The sequence below is a fragment of the Lampetra fluviatilis genome (assembly GCF_964198595.1).
Source record: "Lampetra fluviatilis chromosome 77 unlocalized genomic scaffold, kcLamFluv1.1 SUPER_77_unloc_1, whole genome shotgun sequence".
Taxonomy (NCBI): Eukaryota; Metazoa; Chordata; class Hyperoartia; order Petromyzontiformes; family Petromyzontidae; genus Lampetra; species Lampetra fluviatilis.
The window spans coordinates 15,001-42,251 of record NW_027620435.1 but is presented as its reverse complement, the minus strand read 5'-3'; the positions used below and the strand labels follow the sequence as shown (position 1 = coordinate 42,251).

General features: G+C 56.8%; 1 protein-coding gene across 1 annotated transcript in view; it reads left to right on the top strand.

The window, feature by feature from the left end:
• The window catches only part of IBTK (inhibitor of Bruton tyrosine kinase), a 35,093-nt gene that overhangs the window by 7,654 nt on the left and 188 nt on the right, over positions 1-27,251 (top strand). The window contains exons 5-21 of the mRNA XM_078884531.1: positions 1,192-1,310; positions 1,925-2,035; positions 5,595-5,858; positions 6,479-6,596; positions 8,428-8,689; positions 9,040-9,182; positions 10,081-10,311; positions 11,100-11,183; positions 12,822-12,945; positions 16,555-16,947; positions 17,711-17,812; positions 18,327-18,407; positions 20,409-20,491; positions 21,137-21,174; positions 22,439-22,532; positions 23,077-23,181; positions 27,002-27,050. Coding sequence (XP_078740657.1) covers positions 1,192-1,310; positions 1,925-2,035; positions 5,595-5,858; positions 6,479-6,596; positions 8,428-8,689; positions 9,040-9,182; positions 10,081-10,311; positions 11,100-11,183; positions 12,822-12,945; positions 16,555-16,947; positions 17,711-17,812; positions 18,327-18,407; positions 20,409-20,491; positions 21,137-21,174; positions 22,439-22,532; positions 23,077-23,181; positions 27,002-27,050 — 2,401 coding nt within the window. The remainder of the gene's footprint in view (positions 1-1,191; positions 1,311-1,924; positions 2,036-5,594; positions 5,859-6,478; positions 6,597-8,427; positions 8,690-9,039; positions 9,183-10,080; positions 10,312-11,099; positions 11,184-12,821; positions 12,946-16,554; positions 16,948-17,710; positions 17,813-18,326; positions 18,408-20,408; positions 20,492-21,136; positions 21,175-22,438; positions 22,533-23,076; positions 23,182-27,001; positions 27,051-27,251) is intronic.

Sequence of the window (27,251 nt, the reverse complement as noted above, 5' to 3'; positions counted from 1 at the left end):
CACTCACACACTCACTCACTCACACACTCACTCACTCACACACTCACTCACACACTCACTCACTCACACACTCACTCACTCACACACTCACTCACACACTCACCCATACACTCACCCATACACTCACTCATACACTCACCCATACACTCACTCATACACTCACTCATACACTCACCCATACACTCACCCATACACCCACTCATACACTCACCCATACACTCACCCATACACTCACTCATACACTCACCCATACACCCACTCATACACCCACTCATACACTCACCCATACACTCACCCATACACTCACTCACTCATACTCACTTACTCGTACACTCACTCACACACTCATTCACTCACACACTCACCCACCCACTCACTTACTCACACACTCATTCACTTACACACTCACCCACCCACTCACTTACTCACACATCTACCCACTCACCCACACATAGACTCACTCATTCACCTATCAACTCAACTACCCACTCAAAGTCAAAGCTCCCCGTGTAGCCTCTAACAGGCTGTAGGGGCAAGTGCTGTTAGTAGTAGCGAGTAGCTACCTACACAGACAAAGATCCCCGTGTAGCCTCTAACAACCTGTAGGGGCAAGTGCTGTTAGTAGTAGCGAGTAGCTGCAGCAGCAACAGCTCCTATGAAGGCTTTTATCCGTGCGTGTCGTTGTCTGTGTGTCTGTGCGTGTTGTTGTCTGTGTGTCTGTGTGTGTGTCTCTGTGTGTCTCTGTGTGTGTCTGTGTGTCTGTGTGTGTCTGTGTGTGTGTGTCTGTGTGTGTCTCTGTGTGTGTCTGTGTGTGTCTGTGTGTGTCTGTGTGTGTGTGTCTGTGTGTGTCTGTGTGTGTGTCTGCGTGTCTCTGTGTGTGTGTCTGTGTGTCTGTGTGTGTGTCTGTGTGTGTGTGTGTGTCTGTGTGTGTGTGTCTGTGTGTGTGTGTCTGTGTGTGTCTGTGTGTGTGTGTGTGTCTGTGTGTGTGTGTCTGTGTGTGTGTCTGTGTGTGTGTCTGTGTGTGTGTGTCTGTGTGTGTGTGTCTGTGTGTGTGTGTGTCTGTGTGTGTGTGTGTGTCTGTGTGTGTGTGTGTCTCTGTGTGTGTCTGTGTGTGTGTGTGTGTCTGTGTGTGTGTGTGTGTGTGTCTCTGTGCGTGTTGTTGTCTGTGTGCGTGTCGCTCCGTTGTCTCAGCTCCGCTGGAGGCGCTCACGTGGGGAGAGAACACGAACTTCACACTTGGACACGGACAGCTGACGCGTGTCCTGTCCCCTGTCCCTGTGTCCCTGCCAGCGGGGATCTCCGTCGTGCAGGTCGGTGTCTGTCTACAGCGTCTGTCTCCCAGTGTCTGTCTCCCAGTGTCTGTCTCCCAGAGTCTGTCTCCTCGGTGTGTCTCTCTCTCTGTGTGTATCACTGTGTGTGTCTCTGCGTGTGTCTCTGCGTGTGTGTGTGTGTGTGTCTCACTGTGTGTCTCACTGTGTGTCTCACTGTCTCACTGCGTGTGTCTCTGTGTGTCTCTGTGTCTCACTGCGTGTGTCTCTGTGTCTCACTGTCTCTCTCTGTGTCTCTGTGTCTCTGCGAGTGTCTCACTGTGTGTCTCTCTGTGTGTCTCACTGTGTGTGTGTCTCTGCGTGTGTCTCACTGTGTGTGTGTCACTGTGTCTCTCTGTGTCTCTGCGAGTGTCTCAGGTGGAGCTCTGTGTGTGTGTGTCTCACTGTGTGTCTCTGCGTGTCTCACTGTGTGTGTGTGTGTCTCTGTGTGTGTGTCTCTGTGTGTGTGTCTCAATGTGTGTCTCACTGTGTGGCTCTGCGTGTCTCACTGTGTGTGTGTATCTGTGTGTGTGTCTCACTGTGTGTCTCTCTGTGTGTGTGTGTCTCTCTGTGTGTGTGTCTCTCTGTGTGTCTCACTGTGTCTGCGTGTGTCTCAGGTGGAGCTCTGCGACTTCCACACGGTGCTGCTGACGCGCTGTGGCCGCGTGTTCACCTGCGGACACGGACGCGGAGGCCGACTCGGACACGGGGACGAGGAGGCGTGCGTGGTGAGACACCAACTCACAGAGACACACAGAGACACACAGAGACACACAGAGAGACACACAGTGAGACACACAGTGAGACACACAGAGACACAGAGACACACACAGTGAGACACACACACAGTGAGACACACAGTGAGACACACAGAGACACAGAGACACACACAGTGAGACACACACACAGAGAGACACACAGTGAGACACACAGAGACACAGAGACACACACAGTGAGACACACACACAGAGAGACACACAATGAGACACAGAGACACACACAGTGAGACACACACACAGAGAGACACACAGTGAGACACACAGTGAGACACAGAGAGACACACACACAGTGAGACACACAGTGAGACACACAGAGACACAGAGACACACACAGTGAGACACACAGTGAGACACACAGTGAGACACAGAGAGACACACACACAGTGAGACACACACAGTGAGACACACACAGTGAGACACACACACAGTGAGACACACAGAGACACACACACACAGTGAGACATAGTGAGACACACACAGACACAGTGAGACACACACAGTGAGACACACAGTGAGACACACAGTGACACATACAGTGAGACACACAGTGAGACACACAGAGACACACAGTGAGACACACACAGTGAGACACACAGAGACACACACACAGTGAGACACAGTGAGACACACACAGACACAGTGAGACACAGTGAGACACACACACACACAGTGAGACACACAGTGACACACACAGTGAGACACACAGAGACACACAGTGAGACACACACAGTGAGACACACAGAGACACACACACAGTGAGACACAATGAGACACACACAGACACAGTGAGACACAGTGAGACACACACACACACAGTGAGACACACAGTGACACACACAGTGAGACACACAGAGACACACAGTGAGACACACACAGTGAGACACACAGAGACACACACACAGTGAGACACAATGAGACACACACAGACACAGTGAGACACAGTGAGACACACACACACACAGTGAGACACACAGTGACACACACAGTGAGACACACAGAGACACACAGTGAGACACACAGTGAGACACACAGTGAGACACACAGAGACACACACAGTGAGACACACACAGTGAGACACACACAGTGAGACAAACACAGTGAGACACACACAGTGAGACAAACACAGTGAGACACACAGTGAGACACACAGTGAGACACACACAGTGAGACGCACACAGAGAGACACACAGTGAGACACACACAGTGAGACAAACACAGTGAGACACACAGTGAGACACACAGTGAGACACACACAGTGAGACACTGCAGAGACACACACAGTGAGACACACACAGTGAGACACACACAGTGAGACACACACAGTGAGACACGCACAGTGAGACACTGCAGAGACACACACAGTGAGACACACACAGTGAGACACACACAGTGAGACACTGCAGAGACACACACAGTGAGACACACACAGTGAGACACTGCAGAGACACACACAGTGAGACACACACAGTGAGACACTGCAGAGACACACACAGTGAGACACACACAGTGAGACACTGCAGAGACACACACAGTGAGACACACACAGTGAGACACTGCAGAGACACACACAGTGAGACACACACAGTGAGACACTGCAGAGACACACAGTGAGACACACACAGTGAGACACACACAGTGAGACACACACAGTGAGACACTGCAGAGAGATGACGGTCATCTCAGTAAGCCCACCCACGGCAGCTGCAGAGTCTGTCCTGTGACCTCCTCCTGCACCTAGCCTGGCACAGCAGCCAACCCATGGCACCTGCAGGGTCTGTCCCGTGACCTCCTCCTGCACCTAGCCTGGCACAGCAGTCAACCCATGGCACCTGCTGGGTCTGTCCCATGACCTCCTCCTCCTGCACCTAGCCTGGCACAGCAGCCAACCCACGGCAGCTGCAGAGTCTGTCCTGTGACCTCCTCCTGCACCTAGCCTGGCACAGCAGTACAACCCGTGGCACCTGCTGGGTCTGTCCCGTGACCACCTCCTGCCTTCGACACTTCACGTGGTAGCTTCAAAGTGCACCTAGCCTGGCACAGGCGCTGTGGTGAATGGCAGCTGTTGGTATTAGCAGGTGCCCAGGCAGTTGATGTCTTTACTACCGTGTCTACTAGCATGTCTCTGTGTCTCTGTGTGTCTCTGTGTGTCTCTGTGACTCTGTGTCTCTGTGTCTACTAGCGTGTCTGTGTGTGTCTGTGTCTCTGCGTGTCTCTGTGTCTGCGTGTCTCTGTGTCTCCGTGTCTATTACCGTGTTTCCGTGTCTGTGTGTCTCTGTGTGTCTCCATGTCTCTGTGTGTCTCCGTGTCTACTACCGTTCTCTGTGTGTCTCTGTGTGTCTCTGTGTGTCTCTGTGTCTACTACCATGTCTCTGTGTGCTCTGTGTGTGTCTGTGACTCTGTGTGTCTCTGTGTGTCTCTGCGTGTGTCTCTGCGTGACTCTGTGTCTCTGTGTGTGTCTCTGTGTGTGTCTCTGTGTGTGTGTAGGTGCCCAGGCAGGTGGTGTCTCTGTGTGTGACTCTGTGTGTGTCTCACTGTGTCTCTGTGTGTGTCTCTGTGTATCTCTGTGTGTGTCTCTGTGTGTGTCTCTGTGTGTGTCTCTGTGTGTGTATCTCTGTGTGTGTCTCTGTGTGTGTATCTGTATGTGTCTCTGTGCGTGTCTCTGTGTGTGTAGGTGCCCAGGCAGGTGGTGTCTTTGTCTCACTGTGTCTCTGTGTCTCTCTGTGTGTGTCTCTGTGTCTCTGTGTGTGTCTCTCTGTGTGTGTCTCTGTGTGTAGGTGCCCAGGCAGGTGGTGTCTCTGCCGGCGTGCGTCTCCGTGTCTACTACCGTGTCTCTGTGTGTCTGTGTGTGTCTCTGTGTGTGTGTTTCTCTGTGTGACTCTGTGTGTGTCTCACTGTGTCTCTGTGTGTGTCTCTGTGTGTGTCTCTGTGTGTGTCTCTGTGTGTGTCTCTGTGTGTGTCTCTGTGTGTGTAGGTGCCCAGGCAGGTGGTGTCTCTGCCGGCGTGCGTCTCCGTGTCTACTACCGTGTCTCTGTGTGTCTGTGTGTGTCTCTGTGTGTGTGTTTCTCTGTGTGACTCTGTGTGTGTCTCACTGTGTCTCTGTGTGTGTCTCTGTGTATCTCTGTGTGTGTCTCTGTGTGTGTATCTGTGTGTGTATCTCTGTGTGTGTCTCTGTGTGTGTAGGTGCCCAGGCAGGTGGTGTCTTTGTCTCACTGTGTCTCTGTGTGTGTCTCTGTGTGTGTCTCTGTGTGTGTCTCTGTGTGTGTAGGTGCCCAGGCAGGTGGTGTCTCTGCCGGCGTGCGTCTCCGTGTCTACTACCGTGTCTCTGTGTGTCTGTGTGTGTCTCTGTGTGTGTGTTTCTCTGTGTGACTCTGTGTGTGTCTCACTGTGTCTCTGTGTGTGTCTCTGTGTGTGTCTTTGTGTGTGTCTCTGTGTGTGTCTCTGTGTGTGTCTCTGTGTCTCTGTGTGTGTCTCTGTGTGTGTCTCTCTGTGTGTGTCTCTGTGTGTGTAGGTGCCCAGGCAGGTGGTGTCTCTGCCGGCGTGCGTCTCCGTGTCTGTGGCGCGTGACCACACGCTCTGTCTCGCCGCATCCGGCCTGGCGTTTGCCTTCGGTCTCAACGAGTTCGGGCAACTCGGTGTGCGAGGAGCCACCACCGCCACCACCGGCACCACCGGCACCACCACCGGCACCACCGCCACCACCACCACCGCCGGCACCACCACCGCCGGTAGTAGCGGAGGAGGGTGGAGTGGTGTGTGCAGCTCACCGCAGCAGGTGAGAGGAGTCGCTAACAGAGTGTAGGGGCAAGTGCTGTTAGTAGTAGCTGCCCACACAGATAAAGGTCCCCCGTATAGCCTCTAACAGAGTGTAGGGGCAAGTGCTGTTAGTAGTAGCTGCCCACACAGATAAAGGTCCCCCGTGTAGCCTCTAACAGAGTGTAGGGGCAAGTGCTGTTAGTAGTAGCTGCCCACACAGATAAAGGTCCCCCGTGTAGCCTCTAACAGTGTTGGGGCAAGTGCTGTTAGAAGTAGCTACCCACACAGATAAAGGTCCCCCGTGTAGCCTCTAACAGTGTAGGGGCAAGTGCTGTTCGTAGTAGCTACCCACACAGATAAAGATCCCCTGTGTAGCCTCTAACAGGCTGTAGGGGCAAGTGCTGTTAGTAGTAGCGAGTAGCTACATACACAAAGACTCCCCCGTGTAGCATTTCACTGAGCACTTGCCCTTGCAGTCTGTGACAGGTTACATGGGGGATCTTTGTCTGTGTAGGTAGCTACTCGCTACTACTAACATCACTAGCCTGTTAGAAGCTGTGTAGGTCACTACTACTAACAGCACTTGCCCCTACACTCTGTCGAGGCTACGCGGGGGACCTGTGTCTGTGTCTGTGCCAGGTTCACCTGCCGTGCCGGCCTCCCCAGCGGGTGCTCGGTGTAGCGGCAGGTCCCACCCACAGCCTCCTGTACACACACAGCGGCCTCTACACCTGCGGGCTCAACAGCGGGCAGCTTGGTACATGCAGCATCCTGTACACACACACAGCCTCCTGTACACACACACAGCCTCCTGTACACCCACAGCGGCCTCTACACCTGCGGGCTCAACAGCGGGCAGCTTGGTACATGCAGCCTCCTGTACACACACACAGCCTCCTGTACACACACACAGCCTCCTGTACACACACACAGCCTCCTGTACACACACACAGCCTCCTGTACACACACACAGCCTCCTGTACACACACACAGCCTCCTCTACACCCACAGCCTCCTACACACACACAGCCTCCTATACACACACAGCCTCCTGTACACATTAGGCCTTGCCTAATGGACAACTCTAGGCCTTGCCTAATTGACAAGCCTAGGCCTTGCCTAATTGACAAGTCTAGGCCTTGTCTCATTGACAAGCCTAGGCCTTGTCTAATGGACAAGCCTAGGCCTTGCCTAATGGACAAGCCTAGGCCTTGCCTAATTGACAAGTCTAGGCCTTGCCTAATTGACAAGTTTAGGCCTTGCCTAATGGACAAGTCTAGGCCTTGCCTAATTGACAAGCCTAGGCCTTGCCTAATGGACAAGTCTAGGCCTTGCCTAATGGACAAGCCTAGGCCTTGCCTAATGGACAAGCCTAGGCCTTGCCTAATGGACAACTCTAGGCCTTGCCTAATGGACAACTCTAGGCCTTGCCTCATTGACAAGCCTAGGCCTTGCCTAATGGACAAGCCTAGGCCTTGCCTAATTGACAAGTCTAGGCCTTGCCTAATTGACAAGCCTAGGCCTTGCCTAATGGACAAGCCTAGGCCTTGCCTAATTGACAAGCCTAGGCCTTGCCTAATTGACAAGCCTAGGCCTTGCCTAATTGACAAGCCTAGGCCTTGCCTAATGGACAAGTCTAGGCCTTGCCTAGTTGACAAGCCTAGGCCTTGCCTAATGGACAAGTCTAGGCCTTGCCTAATCAACAAGCCTAGGCCTTGCCTAATCGACAAGTCTAGGCCTTGCCTAGTTGACAAGCCTAGGCCTTGCCTAATGGACAAGCCTAGGCCTTGCCTAATGGACAACTCTAGGCCTTGCCTAATTGACAAGCCTAGGCCTTGCCTAATTGACAAGCCTAGGCCTTGTCTAATGGACAAGCCTAGGCCTTGCCTAATGGACAAGTCTAGGCCTTGCCTAATTGACAAGCCTAGGCCTTGCCTAATGGCCAAGCCTAGGCCTTAAATCTTGATTTAAAGCTTTCGTGACTGCAGGGATTCATATTCTTGGTTCTTTCGGTAAAGTCATCACGTAGAAGGGAAATAATAAAATAATATTTATATAAAACAAAAACAAAATTGTTTTATATTACTAATTGGCAAGTCTAGGCCTTGCCTAATGGACAAGCCTAGGCCTTGCCTAATAGCCAAGTCTAGGCCTTGCCTAGTTGACAAGCCTAGGCCTTGCCTAATTGACAAGTCTAGGCATTGTCTAATGAACAAGCCTAGGCCTTGCCTAATTGACAAGCCTAGGCCTTGCCTAATGGACTTGCCTCATTGACAAGTCTAGGCATTGTCTAATGAACAAGCCTAGGCCTTGCCTAATTGACAAGTCTAGGCATTGTCTAATGAACAAGTCTAGGCCTTGCCTAGTTGACAAGCCTAGGCCTTGCCTAATTGACAAGTCTAGGCATTGTCTAATGAACAAGCCTAGGCCTTGCCTAATTGACAAGTCTAGGCATTGTCTAATGAACAAGCCTAGGCCTTGCCTAATTGACAAGTCTAGGCCTTGCCTAATGGACTTGCCTCATTGACAAGTCTAGGCCTTGCCTAATGGACAAGTCTAACCTGTCCCCCTGCTTGTGCCTGTGCCAGGTTACCCTCCACAGCCGGGCTGCCTGGTCCAGCCTCTGCCCAAGCTGGTGACCTCTCTGCCCTGGGTGACCCCAGAGGGACAGAGGTCATCATCATCATCGTCGTCATCGTCATCATCGTCGTCGTCGTCGTCGCCCAGGGGAGGTCGAGGCTTGTCGGCCGCCCCGCTGGTGGCGGCCTGCTCCTCCGCCAGCCTGGCGCTGACGGCCAGGGGGGAGCTGTTCCTGGTGGCACACGGCACCAGCAGGAGGCTGGCGTCACGGTGAGCGGTGGGGCGGTGGCGGTGGTGGCGGTGGTGGCGGTGGTGGTGGTGGCGGTGGTGGTGGTGGTGGCGGTGGTGGTGGTGGCGGTGGTGGTGGTTTGGGTGGTGGTTTGGTTGTAAGTGGTGATGCTGATAATAGCCATCATAACCACAACTACAACCACCACCTCCACCACCACAATCTTCACCGTTGCTAGTGTCCCTCGCCCAGAGCAGACCCATTATGATCCTCCCTCCCTCTCCTCTCCTCCCTCCCCTCTTCTATCTCCCTTTCCTCCCTCCCCTCTCCTCCCTCCCTCTCCTCCCTCCCTCCCTCTCCTCCCTCCCCTCCCTCTCCTCCCGTGTGGCAGGATGATGGAGGTGAAGAAGAGCCTCGTGTTTGACAACAAACGGGCGGTGGGCAGTGGTGGTGAGGGCAGGGGGGGTGGTGGGGGCGGTGAGCTCGACACGACCGTCATCGTTCTCTTCAACAATGGAGCGGTGAGTAGCGCGAGTGAGAGTGGGTGGGTGTGTGGGTGGGTGAGTAGAGCGAGTGAGAGTGGGTGGGTGGGTGGGGTGGGTGGGTGTGTGGGTAAGCCGTTGCCTGTGAGAGTGTGTGTGTGTCTGTGTGTGTGTGTAGGTGTGTGGGGAGCGGTAGTGTAGCGGTTAGCACGCTGTGCTATGAACCTGGCGACCCGGGTTCGATTCCCGCTCACGGCCAACACCAGTGACGATTATCTGAACCGGTCCTGGGCCTCCCCTAGGTCGACTCAGCCTGAAATGAGTACCTGGTGTGGTGTGTAAACATCGCCACTGGGGAGACAAAGGCGGTCGGGCGTGGTGCTGGCCACCCACCCCCCCGTGTACCGTTGCGGCCTTCATAGGTGCTCGCTAACAGCACTTGCCCCTACAGTCTGTTAAGGCTACACGGGGGATCTTTGTCTTATCTTTGTGTGTAGGTGTACATGTGGCGTGCGAGCGTGTGTGTGTCTGTGTGTGTGTGTCTATATATGTGTGTGTGTGTAGGTGTACATGTGGCGTGCTAGCGTGTGTGTGTGTGTCTGTATATATATGTCTGTGTGTGTGTGTAGGTGTACATGTGGCGTGCTAGCGTGTGTGTGTGTGTGTCTGTATATATATGTCTGTGTGTGTGTGTAGGTGTACATGTGGCGTGCTAGCGTGTGTGTGTGTGTCTGTATATATATGTCTGTGTGTGTGTGTAGGTGTACATGTGGCGTGCTAGCGTGTGTGTGTCTGTGTGTGTATATATATGTCTGTGTGTGTGTGTAGGTGTACATGTGGCGTGCTAGCGTGTGTGTGTCTGTGTGTGTATATATATGTCTGTGTGTGTGTGTAGGTGTACATGTGGCGTGCCGGCGTGTGGAGCCGCCTGCTGTTGCACGACTCTGCAGCTGCTGCAGCAGCAGCTGCAGCAGCAGCTGCAGCTGCTGCTGCAGCTGCTGCTGCAGCAGCAGCTGCAGCAGCACCAGCAGCTGGAGCAGCTGCTGGAGCTGCAGCAGCTGGTGCTGCTGCAGCGTCGATCTGCGTGGGCGACCTGGCCCTGGGCGCCAACTCGGTCATCGTGAGCAGCGAGGATGGGGAAGCCTTCACGGGGGCCTGGGAGCCACGGAGCCAACCTAGAGGTGGGACGGTCACCGGCGGGAGAACTCGCCCCCTGTACCCGCCCGCCCGCTGTCTCGCTCGCCCACACGCTCACTCACTCACCCACTCAGTCACTCACTCACTCGCATGCTCACCCACTCACTCACCCGCTCACCCACTCACCCACTCAGTCACCCACTCACTCGCATGCTCACCCACTCACTCACCCGCTCACCCACTCACCCACTCATTCACCCACTCACCCACTCACCCACTCACCCACTCACTCACCCACTCACCCACTAACCCACACATTCACCCACTCACTGACTCACCCACTCACTCACCCACACATTCACCCACTCACTGACTCACCCGCTCACCCACTCACCCACTCACCCACTTACCCACTCACTCACCCACTCACTCACCCACTCACCCACTCACTCACCCACTCACTCACCCACTCACTCACCCACTCACCCACTCACTCACCCACTCACTCACCCACTCACTCACCCACCCACTCGCTCACCCACTCACTCACCCACTCACTCACCCACTCACCCACCCACTCACTCACTCACTCACCCACTCACCCACTCACTCACCCACTCACTCACCCACTCACTCGCCCACTCACTCGCTCACCCACCCACTCACTCACTCACCCACTCACTCACCCACTCACCCACTAACCCACACATTCACCCACTCACTGACTCACCCACTCACTCACCCACACATTCACCCACTCACTGACTCACCCGCTCACCCACTCACCCACTCACCCACTCACCCACTCACTCCGCTGTCTCTCTGTTCACAGATCCAGCATCAGCGGCCGCCTCCCCATTGGCACGCCGGGCGTCACGCCCCTCCACGCTCACCACACAGATGTTCAAGAGCACAGGTGCTCATCAGATCACTCACCCACTCACTCACCCACTCACCCACTCACTCACCCACTCACTCACCTACCCACTCGCTCACCCACTCACTCACCCACTCACTCACCCACCCACTCACCCACCCACTCACCCACTCACTCACCCACTCACTCACCCACTCACTCACTCACTCACCCACTCACCCACTCACTCACCCACTCACTCACTCACCCACTCACTCGCCCACTCACCCACCCACTCACCCACTCACTCACCCACTCACTCACTCACCCACTCACTCACTCACCCACTCACTCACCCACTCACTCACCCACCCACTCACCCACCCACTCACTCACTCACCCACCCACTCACCCACTCACTCACCCACTCACCCACTCACCCACTCACTCACCCACTCACCCACTCACTCACCCACTCACTCACTCACTCACCCACTCACCCACTCGCTCACCCACTCACTCACCCACTCACTCACCCACCCACTCACCCACTCACTCACCCACTCACTCACTCACCCACTCACTCACTCACCCACTCACTCACCCACTCACTCACCCACTCACTCACCCACTCACTCACCCACTCACTCACCCACTCACCCACTCACTCACCCACTCACTCACTCACCCACTCACTCACTCACCCACTCACTCACCCACTCACTCACTCACCCACCCACTCACCCACCCACTCACTCACTCACCCACCCACTCACTCACTCACCCACTCACCCACCCACTCACTCACCCACTCACCAACTCACTTACCCACACATTCACCCACTCACCCACTCACTCACCCACACATTCACCCACTCACCCACTCACTCACCCACACATTCACCCACTCACTCACCCCCTCACCCACACATTCACCCACTCACCCACTCACTTACCCACACATTCACCCACTCGCTCACCTACTCACTCTGTAGGTGAGCGTGTAGGTGAGGTGGAAGTGGAGGTGGTGAGGGTGAGCGTGTAGGTGAGGTGGAGGTGGTGAGGGTGAGCGTGGTGGTGGTGAGGGTGAGCGTGGTGGTGGTGGTGAGCGTGTAGGTGAGGTGGAGGTGGTGAGGTGGAGTTGGTGAGGGTGAGCGTGGTGGTGAGCGTGTAGGTGAGGTGGAGGTGGTGAGGTGGAGGTGGTGAGGGTGAGCGTGGTGGTGAGGGTGTAGGTGAGGTGGAGGTGGTGAGGTGGAGTTGGTGAGGGTGAGCGTGGTGGTGAGCGTGTAGGTGAGGTGGAGGTGGTGAGGTGGAGGTGGTGAGGGTGAGCGTGGTGGTGAGGGTGTAGGTGAGGTGGAGGTGGTGAGGTGGAGGTGGTGAGGGTGAGCGTGGTGGTGAGCGTGTAGGTGAGGTGAAGGTGGTGAGAGTGAGCGTGGTGGTGGTGAGCGTGTAGGTGAGGTGGAGGTGGTGAGGGTGAGCGTGGTGGTGGTGAGGGTGAGCGTGGTGGTGGTGGTGAGCGTGTAGGTGAGGTGGAGGTGGTGAGGTGGAGTTGGTGAGGGTGAGCGTGGTGGTGAGCGTGTAGGTGAGGTGGAGGTGGTGAGGTGGAGGTGGTGAGGGTGAGCGTGGTGGTGAGGGTGTAGGTGAGGTGGAGGTGGTGAGGTGGAGGTGGTGAGGGTGAGCGTGGTGGTGAGCTTGTAGGTGAGGTGGAGGTGGTGAGGGTGAGCGTGCTCCGGGTTCCACTCCTGCACCGAGCTCTCTGCGTGGCCACCGACTCGCGGCGTGGAGACAACTTCAGCTGCGTGCAGACTCACCCCCTCGCCGGGTGAGTGGCTCGCTCGCTCACCCACTCGCTCACCCACTCACCCACTCGCTGGGTGAGTGGCTCGCTCGCTCACCCACTCGCTCACCCACTCACCCCCTCGCCGGGTGAGTGGCTCGCTCGCTCACCCACTCGCTCACCCACTCACCCACTCGCTGGGTGAGTGGCTCGCTCGCTCACCCACTCGCTCACCCACTCACCCCCTCGCCGGGTGAGTGGCTCGCTCGCTCACCCACTCGCTCACCCACTCACCCACTCGCTGGGTGAGTGGCTCGCTCACCCACCCACTCGCTCACCCACTCACCCACCCTCCCACTCACCCACCCACCCACCCACCCACTCACCCACCCACCCACCCACCCACTCACCCACCCACCCACCCACCCACCCACCCACCCACTCACCCGCTCGCCGGGTGAGTGGCACGCTCGCTCACCCACTCGCTCACCCACTCACCCATTCACCCACTCACCCATTCACCCACTCACCCATTCACCCACACACTCACTCGCTCACCCACTCACCCACCCACTCGCTCACCCACTCACCCACTCACCCGCTCGCTCACCCACCCACTCGCTCACCCACTCGCCCACTCACCCACTCACTCACCCGCTCGCCGGGTGAGTGGCTCGCTCACCCACCCACTCGCCCACCCACTCACCCACTCACCCACTCACCCACTCACCGGGTGAGTGGCTCGCTCGCTCACCCACTCACTCACCCGCTCGCCGGGTGAGTGGCACGCTCGCTCACCCACTCACCCACTCACTCGCTCACCCACTCACTCGCTCACCCACTCACTCGCTCACTCACACACTCACCCACCCACACACTCACCCACTCACTCGCTCACTCACACACTCACCCACTCGCCCAAACCACCCATCCACTCGCTCACCCACTCACTCGCTCACCCACTCACTCACTCACCCACTCACTTGCTCACCCACTCACTTGCTCACTCACACACTCACCCACCCACCCACCCACTCACTCACCCACCCACCCACGCACCCACCCACCCACCCACCCACCCACCCACTCACCCACCCACCCACTCACCCACCCACCCACCCTTCCCACCCACTCACCCACTCACCCACCCACTCACCCACCCACCCACCCACCCACTCACTCACCCACCCACCCACCCACTCACTCACCCACTCACCCACCCACTCACCCACCCACTCACCCACCCACTCACCCACCCACTCACTCACCCACCCACTCACCCACCCACTCACCCACTCACCCACCCACTCACCCACTCACCCACCCACCCACTCACCCACCCACCCACCCACTCACCCACCCACTCACCCACCCACTCACCCACCCACCCACTCACCCACCCACCCTTCCCACCCACTCACCCACCCACTCACCCACCCACCCACTCACCCACTCACCCACCCACTCACCCACCCACTCACCCACTCACCCACCCACTCACCCACCCACTCACCCACTCACCCACCCACTCATCCACCCACTCACCCACCCACTCACCCACTCACCCACCCACTCACTCACCCACCCACTCACCCACTCACCCACCCACTCACCCACTCACCCACTCACTCACCCACCCACTCACCCACTCACCCACCCACTCACCCACTCACCCACCCACCCACTCACCCACCCACCCTTCCCACCCACTCACCCACTCACCCACTCACCCACCCACCCACTCACCCACCCACTCACCCACTCACCCACCCACCCACCCACTCACCCACCCACTCACCCACCCACTCACCCACCCACTCACCCACCCACCCTTCCCACCCACTCACCCACTCACCCACCCACTCACCCACCCACCCACCCACCCACTCACCCACCCACTCACCCACTCACCCACCCACTCACCCACCCACCCACTCACCCACTCACCCACCCACTCACCCACCCACTCACCCACTCACTCACCCACTCACCCACTCACTCACCCACTCACCCACCCACTCACCCACCCACCCACCCACTCACCCACTCACCCACTCACTCACCCACCCACTCACCCACTCACCCACCCACTCACCCACTCACCCACCCACCCACTCACCCACTCACCCACCCACCCACTCACCCACCCACCCTTCCCACCCACTCACCCACTCACCCACCCACTCACCCACCCACCCACTCACCCACCCACTCACCCACTCACCCACCCACCCACCCACTCACCCACCCACCCACTCACCCACCCACTCACCCACCCACCCACTCACCCACCCACCCACCCTTCCCACCCACTCACCCACTCACCCACCCACTCACCCACCCACCCACCCACTCACCCACCCACTCACCCACTCACCCACCCACTCACCCACCCACCCACTCACCCACTCACCCACCCACTCACCCACCCACTCACCCACTCACTCACCCACTCACCCACTCACCCACCCACTCACCCACCCACCCACCCACTCACCCACTCACCCACCCACTCACCCACCCACTCACCCACTCACTCACCCACTCACCCACTCACTCACCCACTCACCCACCCACTCACCCACCCACTCACCCACCCACCCACCCACCCACTCACCCACTCACCCACTCACTCACCCACCCACTCACCCACTCACCCACCCACTCACCCACTCACCCACCCACCCACTCACCCACCCTTCCCACCCACTCACCCACTCACCCACCCACTCACCCACCCACCCACCCACCCACTCACTCACCCACTCACCCACTCACCCACCCACCCACCCACCCACTCACCCACCCACTCACCCACCCACTCACCCACCCACCCACCCACTCACCCACCCACCCTTCCCACCCACTCACCCACTCACCCACCCACTCACCCACCCACCCACTCACCCACCCACTCACCCACTCACCCACCCACTCACCCACCCACCCACTCACCCACTCACCCACCCACTCACCCACCCACTCACCCACCCACTCACCCACCCACCCACTCACCCACCCACCCTTCCCACCCACTCACCCACTCACCCACCCACTCACCCACCCACCCACCCACCCACTCACCCACCCACTCACCCACTCACCCACCCACTCACCCACCCACTCACCCACTCACCCACCCACTCACCCACCCACTCACCCACTCACTCACCCACTCACCCCCTCACCCACTCACTCACCCACCCACCCACTCACCCACCCACCCACTCACTCACTCACTCACCCACTCACCCACTCACCCACTCACTCACCCACCCACCCACTCACCCACCCACCCACTCACTCACTCACCCACTCACCCACTCACCCACTCACTCACCCACCCACCCACTCACCCACCCACCCACTCACTCACCCACTCACCCACTCACCCACCCACCCACCCACTCACTCACCCACCCACCCACCCACTCACTCACTCACCCACCCACCCACCCACTCACCCACCCACCCACCCACTCACCCACCCACCCACTCACCCACCCACCCACCCACTCACTCACCCACCCACCCACTCACTCACCCACTCACCCACCCACTCACCCACTCACCCACTCACTCACCCACCCACCCACTCACTCACTCACTCACCCACCCACCCAACTCACCCACCCACCCACCCACCTCTCCCAGCCTCCCGGCATCGCCCTCGTTGCTGCCCGGCCCCTCCATGACGGAGTCGCTGCTCCGTCTCCTGGGCGACGTGCCCAGCACGGGTGACGCCCTCCTGCTGCCCTCTCCACGTCCGCCCGCTCACCCCACCGCTCACCCCGATGCTCACCCCGACGCTCACCGGACCGCTCACCCCGACGCTCACCGGCCCACCCCCGTGGCCGCTCACCGTCTCGTCATGGAGGCCGCGTGCCCGGCCACCAGGGGCCGCTGGCAGTCAGGGCCCTGCCCTGGGCAGCAGCAGCAGCAGGAGCAGCAGCAGCAGCAGCAGTGGCAGCAGGGTGTGGAGGTGTCTGCACACTCGCTGGCGATCCTCGTTGAGATGGTCTACAGCGGAACTGCAAGAGAATTAAGGTTGGGTGGGTGAGCGGGTGGGTGGGTGGGTGGGTGAGTGGGTGGGTGAGTGGGTGAGTGGGTGGGTGGGTGAGTGGGTGGGTGGGTGAGCGAGTGGGTGGTTGGGTGGGTGAGCGGGTGGGTGGGTGGGTGGGTGAGTGAGTGGGTGGTTGGGTGGGTGAGCGGGTGGGTGGGTGGGTGAGTGGGTGGGTGGGTGCGTGGGTGGGTGGGTGGGTGGGTGAGTGGGTGGGTGGGTGAGTGAGTGGGTGGGTGAGTGGGTGGGTGGGTGAGTGGGTGAGTGGGTGGGTGAGTGGGTGGGTGAGTGGGTGAGTGGGTGAGTGGGTGGGTGGGTGGGTGAGTGGGTGGGTGAGTGGGTGGGTGAGTGGGTGAGTGGGTGGGTGGGTGGGTGAGTGAGTGGGTGAGTGGGTGGGTGGGTGAGTGGGTGAGTGGGTGAGTGGGTGGGTGAGTGGGTGGGTGGGTGAGTGGGTGGGTGAGTGGGTGGGTGAGTGGGTGAGTGGGTGGGTGAGTGGGTGGGTGAGTGGGTGAGTGAGTGGGTGAGTGAGTGAGTGGGTGAGTTTGTGTGGCACTGGGGGAGAGACAAAGGCGGCCGGGCGTGGTGATGGCCACCCACCCCCTCTGTGTGTGTAGCCACAGTGCCGGTAGCCTTCATAGGCGCTGCTGCTGCTACTACTAACAGCACTTGCCCCTACAGCCTGTTAGAGGCTACACGGGGGACCTTTATCTCTGCTGCGTCCCCGTGGTTGTGGTGTCTGTGCGTGTCTAGGGACGGCAGCCGCGATGGGTCTGGCAAGAGACGCGTGGACATCCTCACAGCCACTCTCATGCAGGGAGCTCACACACTCGGAGCCCAGCAAGTGGTGGAGCGGTGAGTGGGTGAGTGGGTGGGTGGGTGGGTGAGTGGGTGAGTGGGTGGGTGGGTGGGCGAGTGGGCGGGTGTGCGGGTGGGTGAGCGGGTGGGTGAACGGGTGTGCGGGTGGGTGAGCGGGTGGGTAAGTGAGTTGGTGAGTGGGTGAGTGAGCGGGTGTGCGGGTGAGTGAGCGGGTGTGCGGGTGGGTGGGTGGGTAAGTGGGTGAGTGGGTGGGTGGGTAAGTGGGTGAGTGGGTGGGTGAGCGGGTGGGTGAGTTGGTGAGTGGGTGGGTGGGTGGGTGGGTGGGTGGGTGAGTGAGTGAGTGAGTGGGTGGGTGGGTGGGTGAGTGAGTGGGTGAGTGAGTGAGTGAGCGGGTGTGCGGGTGGGTAAGTGGGTGGGTGGGTGGGTGAGTGGGTGAGTGAGTGAGTGAGTGAGTGGGTGAGTGAGTGGGTGAGTGAGTGGGTGAGTGAGTGGGTGAGTGAGTGGGTGAGTTGGTGAGTGGGTGAGTTGTCACCCCGTGTCACCACCGCAGGCTCCAGGCTGGCCGCTATGTGGAGGGGGAGGGATTCGTGATGGCAGCCGCAACGCCGCTCATCTTCAACCGTCTCCAGAGGTGACAACCAGCATCATCATCAGCAGCAGCAGCGCCATCATCAGCAGCAGCAGCAGCAGTAGCGTCATTATCATCATCATCAGCAGCATCATCATCAGCAGCAGCATCATCATCATCAGCAGCGTCATCATCATCAGCAGCATCATCATAATCAGCAGCAGCGCCGTCATCATCAGCAGCAGCAGCGTCATCATCATCAGCAGCGTCATCATCAGCAGCAGCAGCGTCATCAGCAGCAGCATCAGCGTCATCATCAGCAGCAGCAGCGTCATCATCATCAGCAGCAGCGTCATCATCATCAGTAGTGTCATCATCATTAGCAGCAGCGTCATCATCATCAGCAGCGTCATCATCATCAGCAGCGTCATCATCATCAGCAGCAGCGTCATCATCATCAGTAGTGTCATCATCATCAGCAGCAGCGCCATCATCATCAGTAGCGTCATCATCATCATCAGCAGCGTCATCATCATCAGCAGCAGCGTCATCATCATCAGTAGTGTCATCAGCATCAGCAGCAGCGCCATCATCATCAGTAGCGTCATCATCATCATCAGCAGCGTCATCATCATCATCAGCAGCGTCATCATCATCATCAGCAGCGTCATCATCAGCAGCAGCAGCGTCATCATCATCAGGAGCGTCATCATCATCAGCAGCGTCATCATCATCATCAGCAGCGTCATCATCATCATCAGCAGCGTCATCATCATCAGCAGCGTCATCATCATCAGCAGCGTCATCATCATCATCATCAGCAGCAGCGTCATCATCATCATCAGCAACAGCAGCGTCATCATCATCATCAGCAACAGCACTGTGGAGAATCATCATTATCATCATCAGCAGCGTCATCATCATCAGCTGCAGCACCATCATCATCAGCTCAGTGGAGAAACATTGACCATCGTCATCATCTGCTCTGTATCAAACCACCATCACGGCCATCGTTATCATCGTCATCAGTAGCAAGGCTCTTTGTGTGACTAACTGCGTCTCTCTCTCTACCTCTGTGTGTCTCTCCCCCGTGTCTCTCCCCCCGTGTCTCTCCCCGTGTCTCCCCCTCTCTCCTCCCCGCGTCTCTCCCCCCGTGTCTCCCCCCGTGTCTCTCCCCCCCGTGTCTCCCCCTCTCTCCTCCCCGTGTCTCTCCCCTTGTCTCCCCGTGTCTCTCCCCCCGTGTCTCTCCCCCGTGTCTTTCCCCCATGTCACCCCCTCTCTCCCTGTGTCTGTCCCCCGTGTCTCCCCCCATGTCTCCCGCTCTCTCCTCCCCGTGTCTCCCCCTCTCCCCCCGTGTCTGTCCCCCGTGTCTCCCCCCGTGTCTCTCTCCCTCTCTCTCCCCCCGTGTCTCTCCCCCTCTCTCTCCCTGTGTCTGTCCCCCGTGTCTCTCCCCCCGTGTCTCTCCCTGTGTCTGTCCCCCGTGTCTCCCCCCGTGTCTCCCCCATGTCTCCCCCGTGTCTCCCCCCGTGTCTCTCCCCGTCTCTCCCCGTGTCTCCCCCCGTGTCTCCCCCCCCTCTCTCCCCCCGTGTCTCCCCCCATGTCTCCCCCGTGTCTCCCCCGTGTCTCCCCCCGTGTCTGCCCCCCCTCTCTCCCCCCGTGTCTCTCCCCCCGTGTCTCTCCCCTTCTCTCCCCCTGTGTCTCTCCCCCTCTCTCCCCGTGTCTCCCCCTGTGTCTCCCCCCTCTCCCCCCGCGTGTCTCCCCCCGTGTCTCTCTCCCCCCATGTCTCCCCCCGTGTCTCCCCCCGTGTCTCCTCCCGTGTCTCCCTCTCCTCCCCGCGTCTCCCCCCCCATGTCTCCCCCCGTGTCTCCTCCCGTGTCTCTCCCCGTGTCTCCCTGTGTCTCTCCCCCCGTGTCTCCCCCTCTCTCCCCCCCCGCGTCTCTCCCCCCCACCCCCCCCCGTGTTTCTCCACCCATGTCTCCCCCCGTGTCTCCCCCCCTGTCTCTCTCCCTCTCTCCCTGCGTCTCCCCCCCCTCCCCGCGTCTCCCCCCCCCCCCCGTGTCTCAGCCTCCACCTCAGTGACGTCACGCTCGTCTCCGCGGACGGAGTGGAGTTCCCGTGTCACCGGTGTCTGCTCCGTGCCAGGCTAGGTGCGCCAGGCTCGGCCCGCCCGCCGTGGTGTCGCGTTGTCCGCTCCCCCTAGCCACCACTAGCACAAGTGTCATCATCAACATCATCGTCATCATCAACATCATCATCAACATCATCATCATCATCGTCAACATCATCGATACTAGTGTGGTCACAAACAGCTGTGTGCAGCACCATGTCCGACGTTTCGCTGCACTAGCCTCGGCTTCCCGTGTCTCACCCTCGGTAACAGTTGCATTACCCCGCGTCTCACCCCCCCCCCCCCCCCCCGTGTCTCTCTCCCCGGTCCCGTGTCTCCCCCCCCGTGTCTCTCTCCCCGTGTCTCTCTCCCCCTCCCCCCCCCCCCGTGTCTCTCCTCCCCCCCCCGTGTCTCCCTCCCCCCCATCTCTCCCCCCCCCCGTGTCTCTCTCCCCGTGTCTCCCTCCCCCCCCCGTGTCTCCCCCCCCCCCCGTATCTCTCCCCCCCCACCCCCCCATGTCTCTCCCCCCCCACCCCCCCATGTGTCTCCCCCCACCCCCGTGTCTCTTCCCCCCCCCCCGTGTCTCTCTCCCCGTGTCTCCCTCCCCCCCCCGTGTCTCTCCCCCCCCCCCGTGTCTCCCTCCCCCCCCCCGTGTCTCCCTCCCCCCCCCCGTGTCTCTCCCCAGAGTATTTTGACCACATGCTTGGAAACAACTGGATGGAGGTGAGACACTCGCGGACAGACGCGCGGACAGAGACGTGGAGTCATTGAAACACGGGGAGACTCGGAGATGGAGAGACACGGGGAGACACGGGGGGACACGGGGAGACACGGGGAGACACGGGGATGGAGAGACACGGGGAGACACGGGGAGACACGGGGAGACACGGGGAGACACGGGGAGACACGGGGAGACACGGGGAGGCACGGGGAGACACGGGGAGACGATGTTGACGATCTTCTTGGTTCTTTCGGTAAAGTCACGTAGAAGGGAAATAATAAAATAATAAAAATAAAACATTATACAATAATTCTCACGACGTTTCGGCCACAACGCAAGCAGCCGTCCTCAGGTGAAGAACAGGTCTGTCGCAAAGACAGCGTCATTCACATCATCATCAACATCATCAACATCATCAACATCATCATCAACATCATCAACATCATCAACATCATCATCATCTACATCATCAACATCATCAACATCATCATCAACATCATCAACATCATCATCATCAACATCATCAACATCATCTACATCATCAACATCATCATCATCATCTACATCATCAACATCATCATCTTTTTTTTTCCGATGTAAAGCTTTCGTGACTGCAGGGATTCATCTTCTTGGTTCTTTCGGTAAAGTCGTCACGTAGAAGGGAAATAATAAAATAATAAAAATAAAACATAATAAAATACAATTCTCACGACGTTTCGGCCACAACGCAAGCAGCCGTCCTCAGGTGAAGAACAGGTCTGTCCAGAAGACAGCGTCTGAATGAAACACCACACTGCCTCATATTCACCATAAAACTACGAAACGTCGTGAGAATTGTATTTGATTATGTTTTATTTTTATTATTTTATTATTTCCCTTCTACATGATGACTTTACTGAAAGAACCAAGAAAATGAATCCCTGCAGTCACGAAAGCAGCTTTACATCGAAATTTATGTTGACGATGACGATGTTGACGACGATGTTGACGATGATGATGACGATGTTGACGATGAAGATTTTGACGATGTTGACGATGTTGACGATGTTGACGACGATGATGTTGACGAAGATGTTGTTGACGGTGGTGAAGATGAAGATGTTGACGATGTTGACGATGATGATGACGATGTTGACGATGATGATGACGATGTTGACGATGTTGACGATGTTGACGATGATGATGACGATGTTGACGATGATGATGACGATGTTGACGATGATGATGACGATGTTGACGATGTTGACGATGTTGACGATGTTCCAGGCAACCTCTGCCCTGCTGCCCCTCCCCGTGACCTCCGACCTGCTGGACGAAATCCTCTCCTTCCTCTACACCGACTCAGCCCCTCGCATGGACGGTGAGAGACACACACGCACACAGTGGAGACACACACACACACATACACACACAGCTCCCACGTGGTGAGACACACACACACACACACAGCTCCCACGTGGTGAGAACACACACACACACACAGCTCCTACCGTGGTGAGACACACACACACACATACACACACAGCTCCCACGTGGTGAGACACACACACACACAGCTCCCACTTGGGGTGAGACACACACACACACACAGCTCCCACGTGTAGTGACACACACACACACAGCTCCCACTTGGGGTGAGACACACACACACACACAGCTCCCTCGGTGGTGAGACACACACACACGATGATGTTGATGACGATGATGACGTTGTTGTTGATGTTGACGATGATGATGATGACGATGATGATGACGATGTTGTTGACGATGTTGACGATGTTGATGTTGTTGATGTTGACGATGTCGTTGTTGACGACGTTGTTGTTGTTGACGATGTTGACGTTGTTGTTGTTGACAATGTTGTTGTTGACAATGTTGTTGTTGACGATGTTGTTGTGCTGCAGGAGGAGGTGAGAGTGTCGAGTTTGTGAGTCGTCTTCTCCTCGTAGCCGACCAGCTCCTCATCGCTCGCCTCAAGCGCAAGTGCGAAAATTCACTCTCTCACACACGTGAGTCATTCACTCTCACAGACACGTGAGTCATTCACTCAACCCCCTTGAGATTCACTCTCTCATTCACTCAACCCCCTTGAGATTCACCATCTCTGGTGACTCATTCACTCAACCCCCTCGAGATTCACCATCTCTAGTGAGTCATTCACTCAACCCCCTTGAGATTCACCATCTCTGGTGACTCATTCACTCAACCCCCTCGAGATTCACCGTCTCTGGTGAGTCATTCACTCAACCCCCTCGAGATTCACCGTCTCTGGTGAGTCATTCACTCAACCCCCTCGAGATTCACCGTCTCTGGTGAGTCATTCACTCAACCCCCTCGAGATTCACCATCTCTGGTGAGTCATTCACTCAACCCCCTCGAGATTCACCGTCTCTGGTGAGTCATTCACTCAACCCCCTTGAGATTCACCGTCTCTGGTGAGTCATTCACTCAACCCCCTCGAGATTCACCGTCTCTGGTGAGTCATTCACTCAACCCCCTCGAGATTCACCGTCTCTGGTGAGTCATTCACTCAACCCCCTTGAGATTCACCATCTCTAGTGAGTCATTCACTCAACCCCCTTGAGATTCACCATCTCTGGTGAGTCATTCACTCAACCCCCTTGAGATTCACCGTCTCTGGTGAGTCATTCACTCAACCCCCTTGAGATTCACCATCTCTAGTGAGTCATTCACTCAACCCCCTCGAGATTCACCATCTCTGGTGAGTCATTCACTCAACCCCCTTGAGATTCACCATCTCTAGTGAGTCATTCACTCAACCCCCTTGAGATTCACCGTCTCTGGTGACTCATTCACTCAACCCCCTCGAGATTCACCGTCTCTGGTGAGTCATTCACTCAACCCCCTCGAGATTCACCGTCTCTGGTGAGTCATTCACTCAACCCCCTCGAGATTCACCGTCTCTGGTGAGTCATTCACTCAACCCCCTCGAGATTCACCGTCTCTGGTGAGTCATTCACTCAACCCCCTTGAGATTCACCGTCTCTGGTGAGTCATTCACTCAACCCCCTCGAGATTCACCGTCTCTGGTGAGTCATTCACTCAACCCCCTCGAGATTCACCGTCTCTGGTGAGTCATTCACTCAACCCCCTTGAGATTCACCATCTCTAGTGAGTCATTCACTCAACCCCCTTGAGATTCACCATCTCTGGTGAGTCATTCACTCAACCCCCTTGAGATTCACCATCTCTAGTGAGTCATTCACTCAACCCCCTTGAGATTCACCGTCTCTGGTGAGTCATTCACTCAACCCCCTTGAGATTCACCGTCTCTAGTGAGTCATTCACTCAACCCCCTTGAGATTCACCGTCTCTGGTGAGTCATTCACTCAACCCCCTTGAGATTCACCATCTCTAGTGAGTCATTCACTCAACCCCCTCGAGATTCACCATCTCTGGTGAGTCATTCACTCAACCCCCTTGAGATTCACCATCTCTAGTGAGTCATTCACTCAACCCCCTTGAGATTCACCGTCTCTGGTGAGTCATTCACTCAACCCCCTTGAGATTCACCGTCTCTGGTGAGTCATTCACTCAACCCCCTGGAGATTCACCGTCTCTGGTGAGTCATTCACTCAACCCCCTCGAGATTCACCGTCTCTGGTGAGTCATTCACTCAACCCCCTCGAGATTCACCGTCTCTGGTGACTCATTCACTCAACCCCCTTGAGATTCACCATCTCTGGTGAGTCATTCACTCAACCCCCTCGAGATTCACCGTCTCTGGTGACTCATTCACTCAACCCCCTCGAGATTCACCATCTCTGGTGAGTCATTCACTCAACCCCCTTGAGATTCACCATCTCTGGTGACTCATTCACTCAACCCCCTCGAGATTCACCGTCTCTGGTGAGTCATTCACTCAACCCCCTTGAGATTCACCGTCTCTAGTGAGTCATTCACTCAACCCCCTTGAGATTCACCGTCTCTGGTGAGTCATTCACTCAACCCCCTCGAGATTCACCGTCTCTGGTGACTCATTCACTCAACCCCCTTGAGATTCACCATCTCTGGTGAGTCATTCACTCAACCCCCTCGAGATTCACCGTCTCTGGTGACTCATTCACTCAACCCCCTCGAGATTCACCATCTCTGGTGAGTCATTCACTCAACCCCCTTGAGATTCACCATCTCTGGTGACTCATTCACTCAACCCCCTCGAGATTCACCGTCTCTGGTGAGTCATTCACTCAACCCCCTTGAGATTCACCGTCTCTAGTGAGTCATTCACTCAACCCCCTTGAGATTCACCGTCTCTGGTGAGTCATTCACTCAACCCCCTCGAGATTCACCGTCTCTAGTGAGTCATTCACTCAACCCCCTTGAGATTCACCGTCTCTGGTGAGTCATTCACTCAACCCCCTCGAGATTCACCGTCTCTGGTGAGCGTGAGTCCTTCATTTAACCACCGGGTCAGAGGAATGTGTCTTCACGCACGGAGACACCCGTGTCTCTGTGTCTCCCCGTGTCTCTGTCTCCCCGTGTGTCTCGCCATGTGTGTCTACGTGTGTCTGTGTGTCTGTGTGTCTCACTGTGTGTGTCTCACTGTGTCTCACTGTGTGTGTCTCACTGTGTCTCACTGTGTGTGTCTCACTGTGTCTCACTGTGTGTGTCTCACTGTGTGTGTCTGTGTGTGTGTCACCGTGTGTGTGTCACCGTGTGTGTCTCACTGTGTGTGTCTCAGTGTGTCTGTCACTGTGTGTCTGTCACTGTGTGTGTCTCACTGTGTGTGTCACTGTGTGTGTCACTGTGTGTGTCTCACTGTGTGTGTCTCACTGTGTGTCTCACTATGTGTGTCACTGTGTGTCTCACTGTGTGTGTCTCACTGTGTGTGTCTCACTGTGTGTGTCTCACTGTGTGTGTCTCACTGTGTGTGTCTCACTGTGTGTGTCTCACTGCGTGTGTCTCTCTGTGTGTGTCTCACTGTGTGTGTCACTGTGTGTGTCTCACTGCGTGTGTCTCTCTGTGTGTGTCTCACTGTGTGTGTCTCACTGTGTGTCTCACTGTGTGTGTCTCACTGCGTGTGTCTCTCTGTGTGTGTCTCACTGTGTGTGTCTCACTGTGTGTGTCTCACTGTGTGTGTCTCACTGTGTGTGTCTCACTGTGTGTGTCATTGTGTGTGTCTCACTGTGTGTGTCTCACTGTGTGTGTGTCTCACTGTGTGTGTCTCACTGTGTGTGTCTCACTGTGTGTCACTGTGTGTGTCTCACTGTGTGTGTCTCACTGTGTGTGTCTCACTGTGTGTGTCTCACTGTGTGTCACTGTGTGTGTCTCACTGTGTGTGTCTCACTGTGTGTGTCTCACTGTGTGTGTCACTGTGTGTGTCACTGTGTGTGTCTCACTGTGTGTGTCACTGTGTGTGTCTCACTGTGTGTGTCTCACTGTGTGTGTCTCACTGTGTGTGTCTCACTGTGTGTGTCTCACTGTGTGTGTCTCACTGTGTGTGTCATTGTGTGTGTCTCACTGCGTGTGTCTCACTGCGTGTGTCTCACTGTGTGTGTCTCACTGTGTGTGTCTCACTGTGTGTGTCTCACTGTGTGTGTCTCACTGTGTGTGTCTCACTGTGTGTGTCTCACTGTGTGTGTCATTGTGTGTGTCTCACTGCGTGTGTCTCACTGCGTGTGTCTCACTGTGTGTGTCATTGTGTGTGTCTCACTGTGTGTGTCTCACTGCGTGTGTCTCACTGCGTGTGTCTCACTGCGTGTGTCTCACTGCGTGTGTCTCACTGCGTGTGTCTCACTGCGTGTGTCTCACTGCGTGTGTCTCACTGTGTGTGTCTCACTGTGTGTGTCTCTGCGTGTGTCTCAGTGACGCTGCTCAACGTGTGTGAGCTGCTGGAGCTGACCGCCGTGGTTCTGTCTCCGTGTATCACTGTGTGTGTCTCACTGTGTCTCACTGTGTGTGTCTCACTGTGTGTGTCTCACTGTGTGTGTCTCTGCGTGTGTCTCAGTGACGCTGCTCAACGTGTGTGAGCTGCTGGAGCTGACCGCCGTGGTTCTGTCTCCGTGTCTCACTGTGTGTGTCTCACTGTGTCTCACTGTGTGTGTCTCACTGTGTG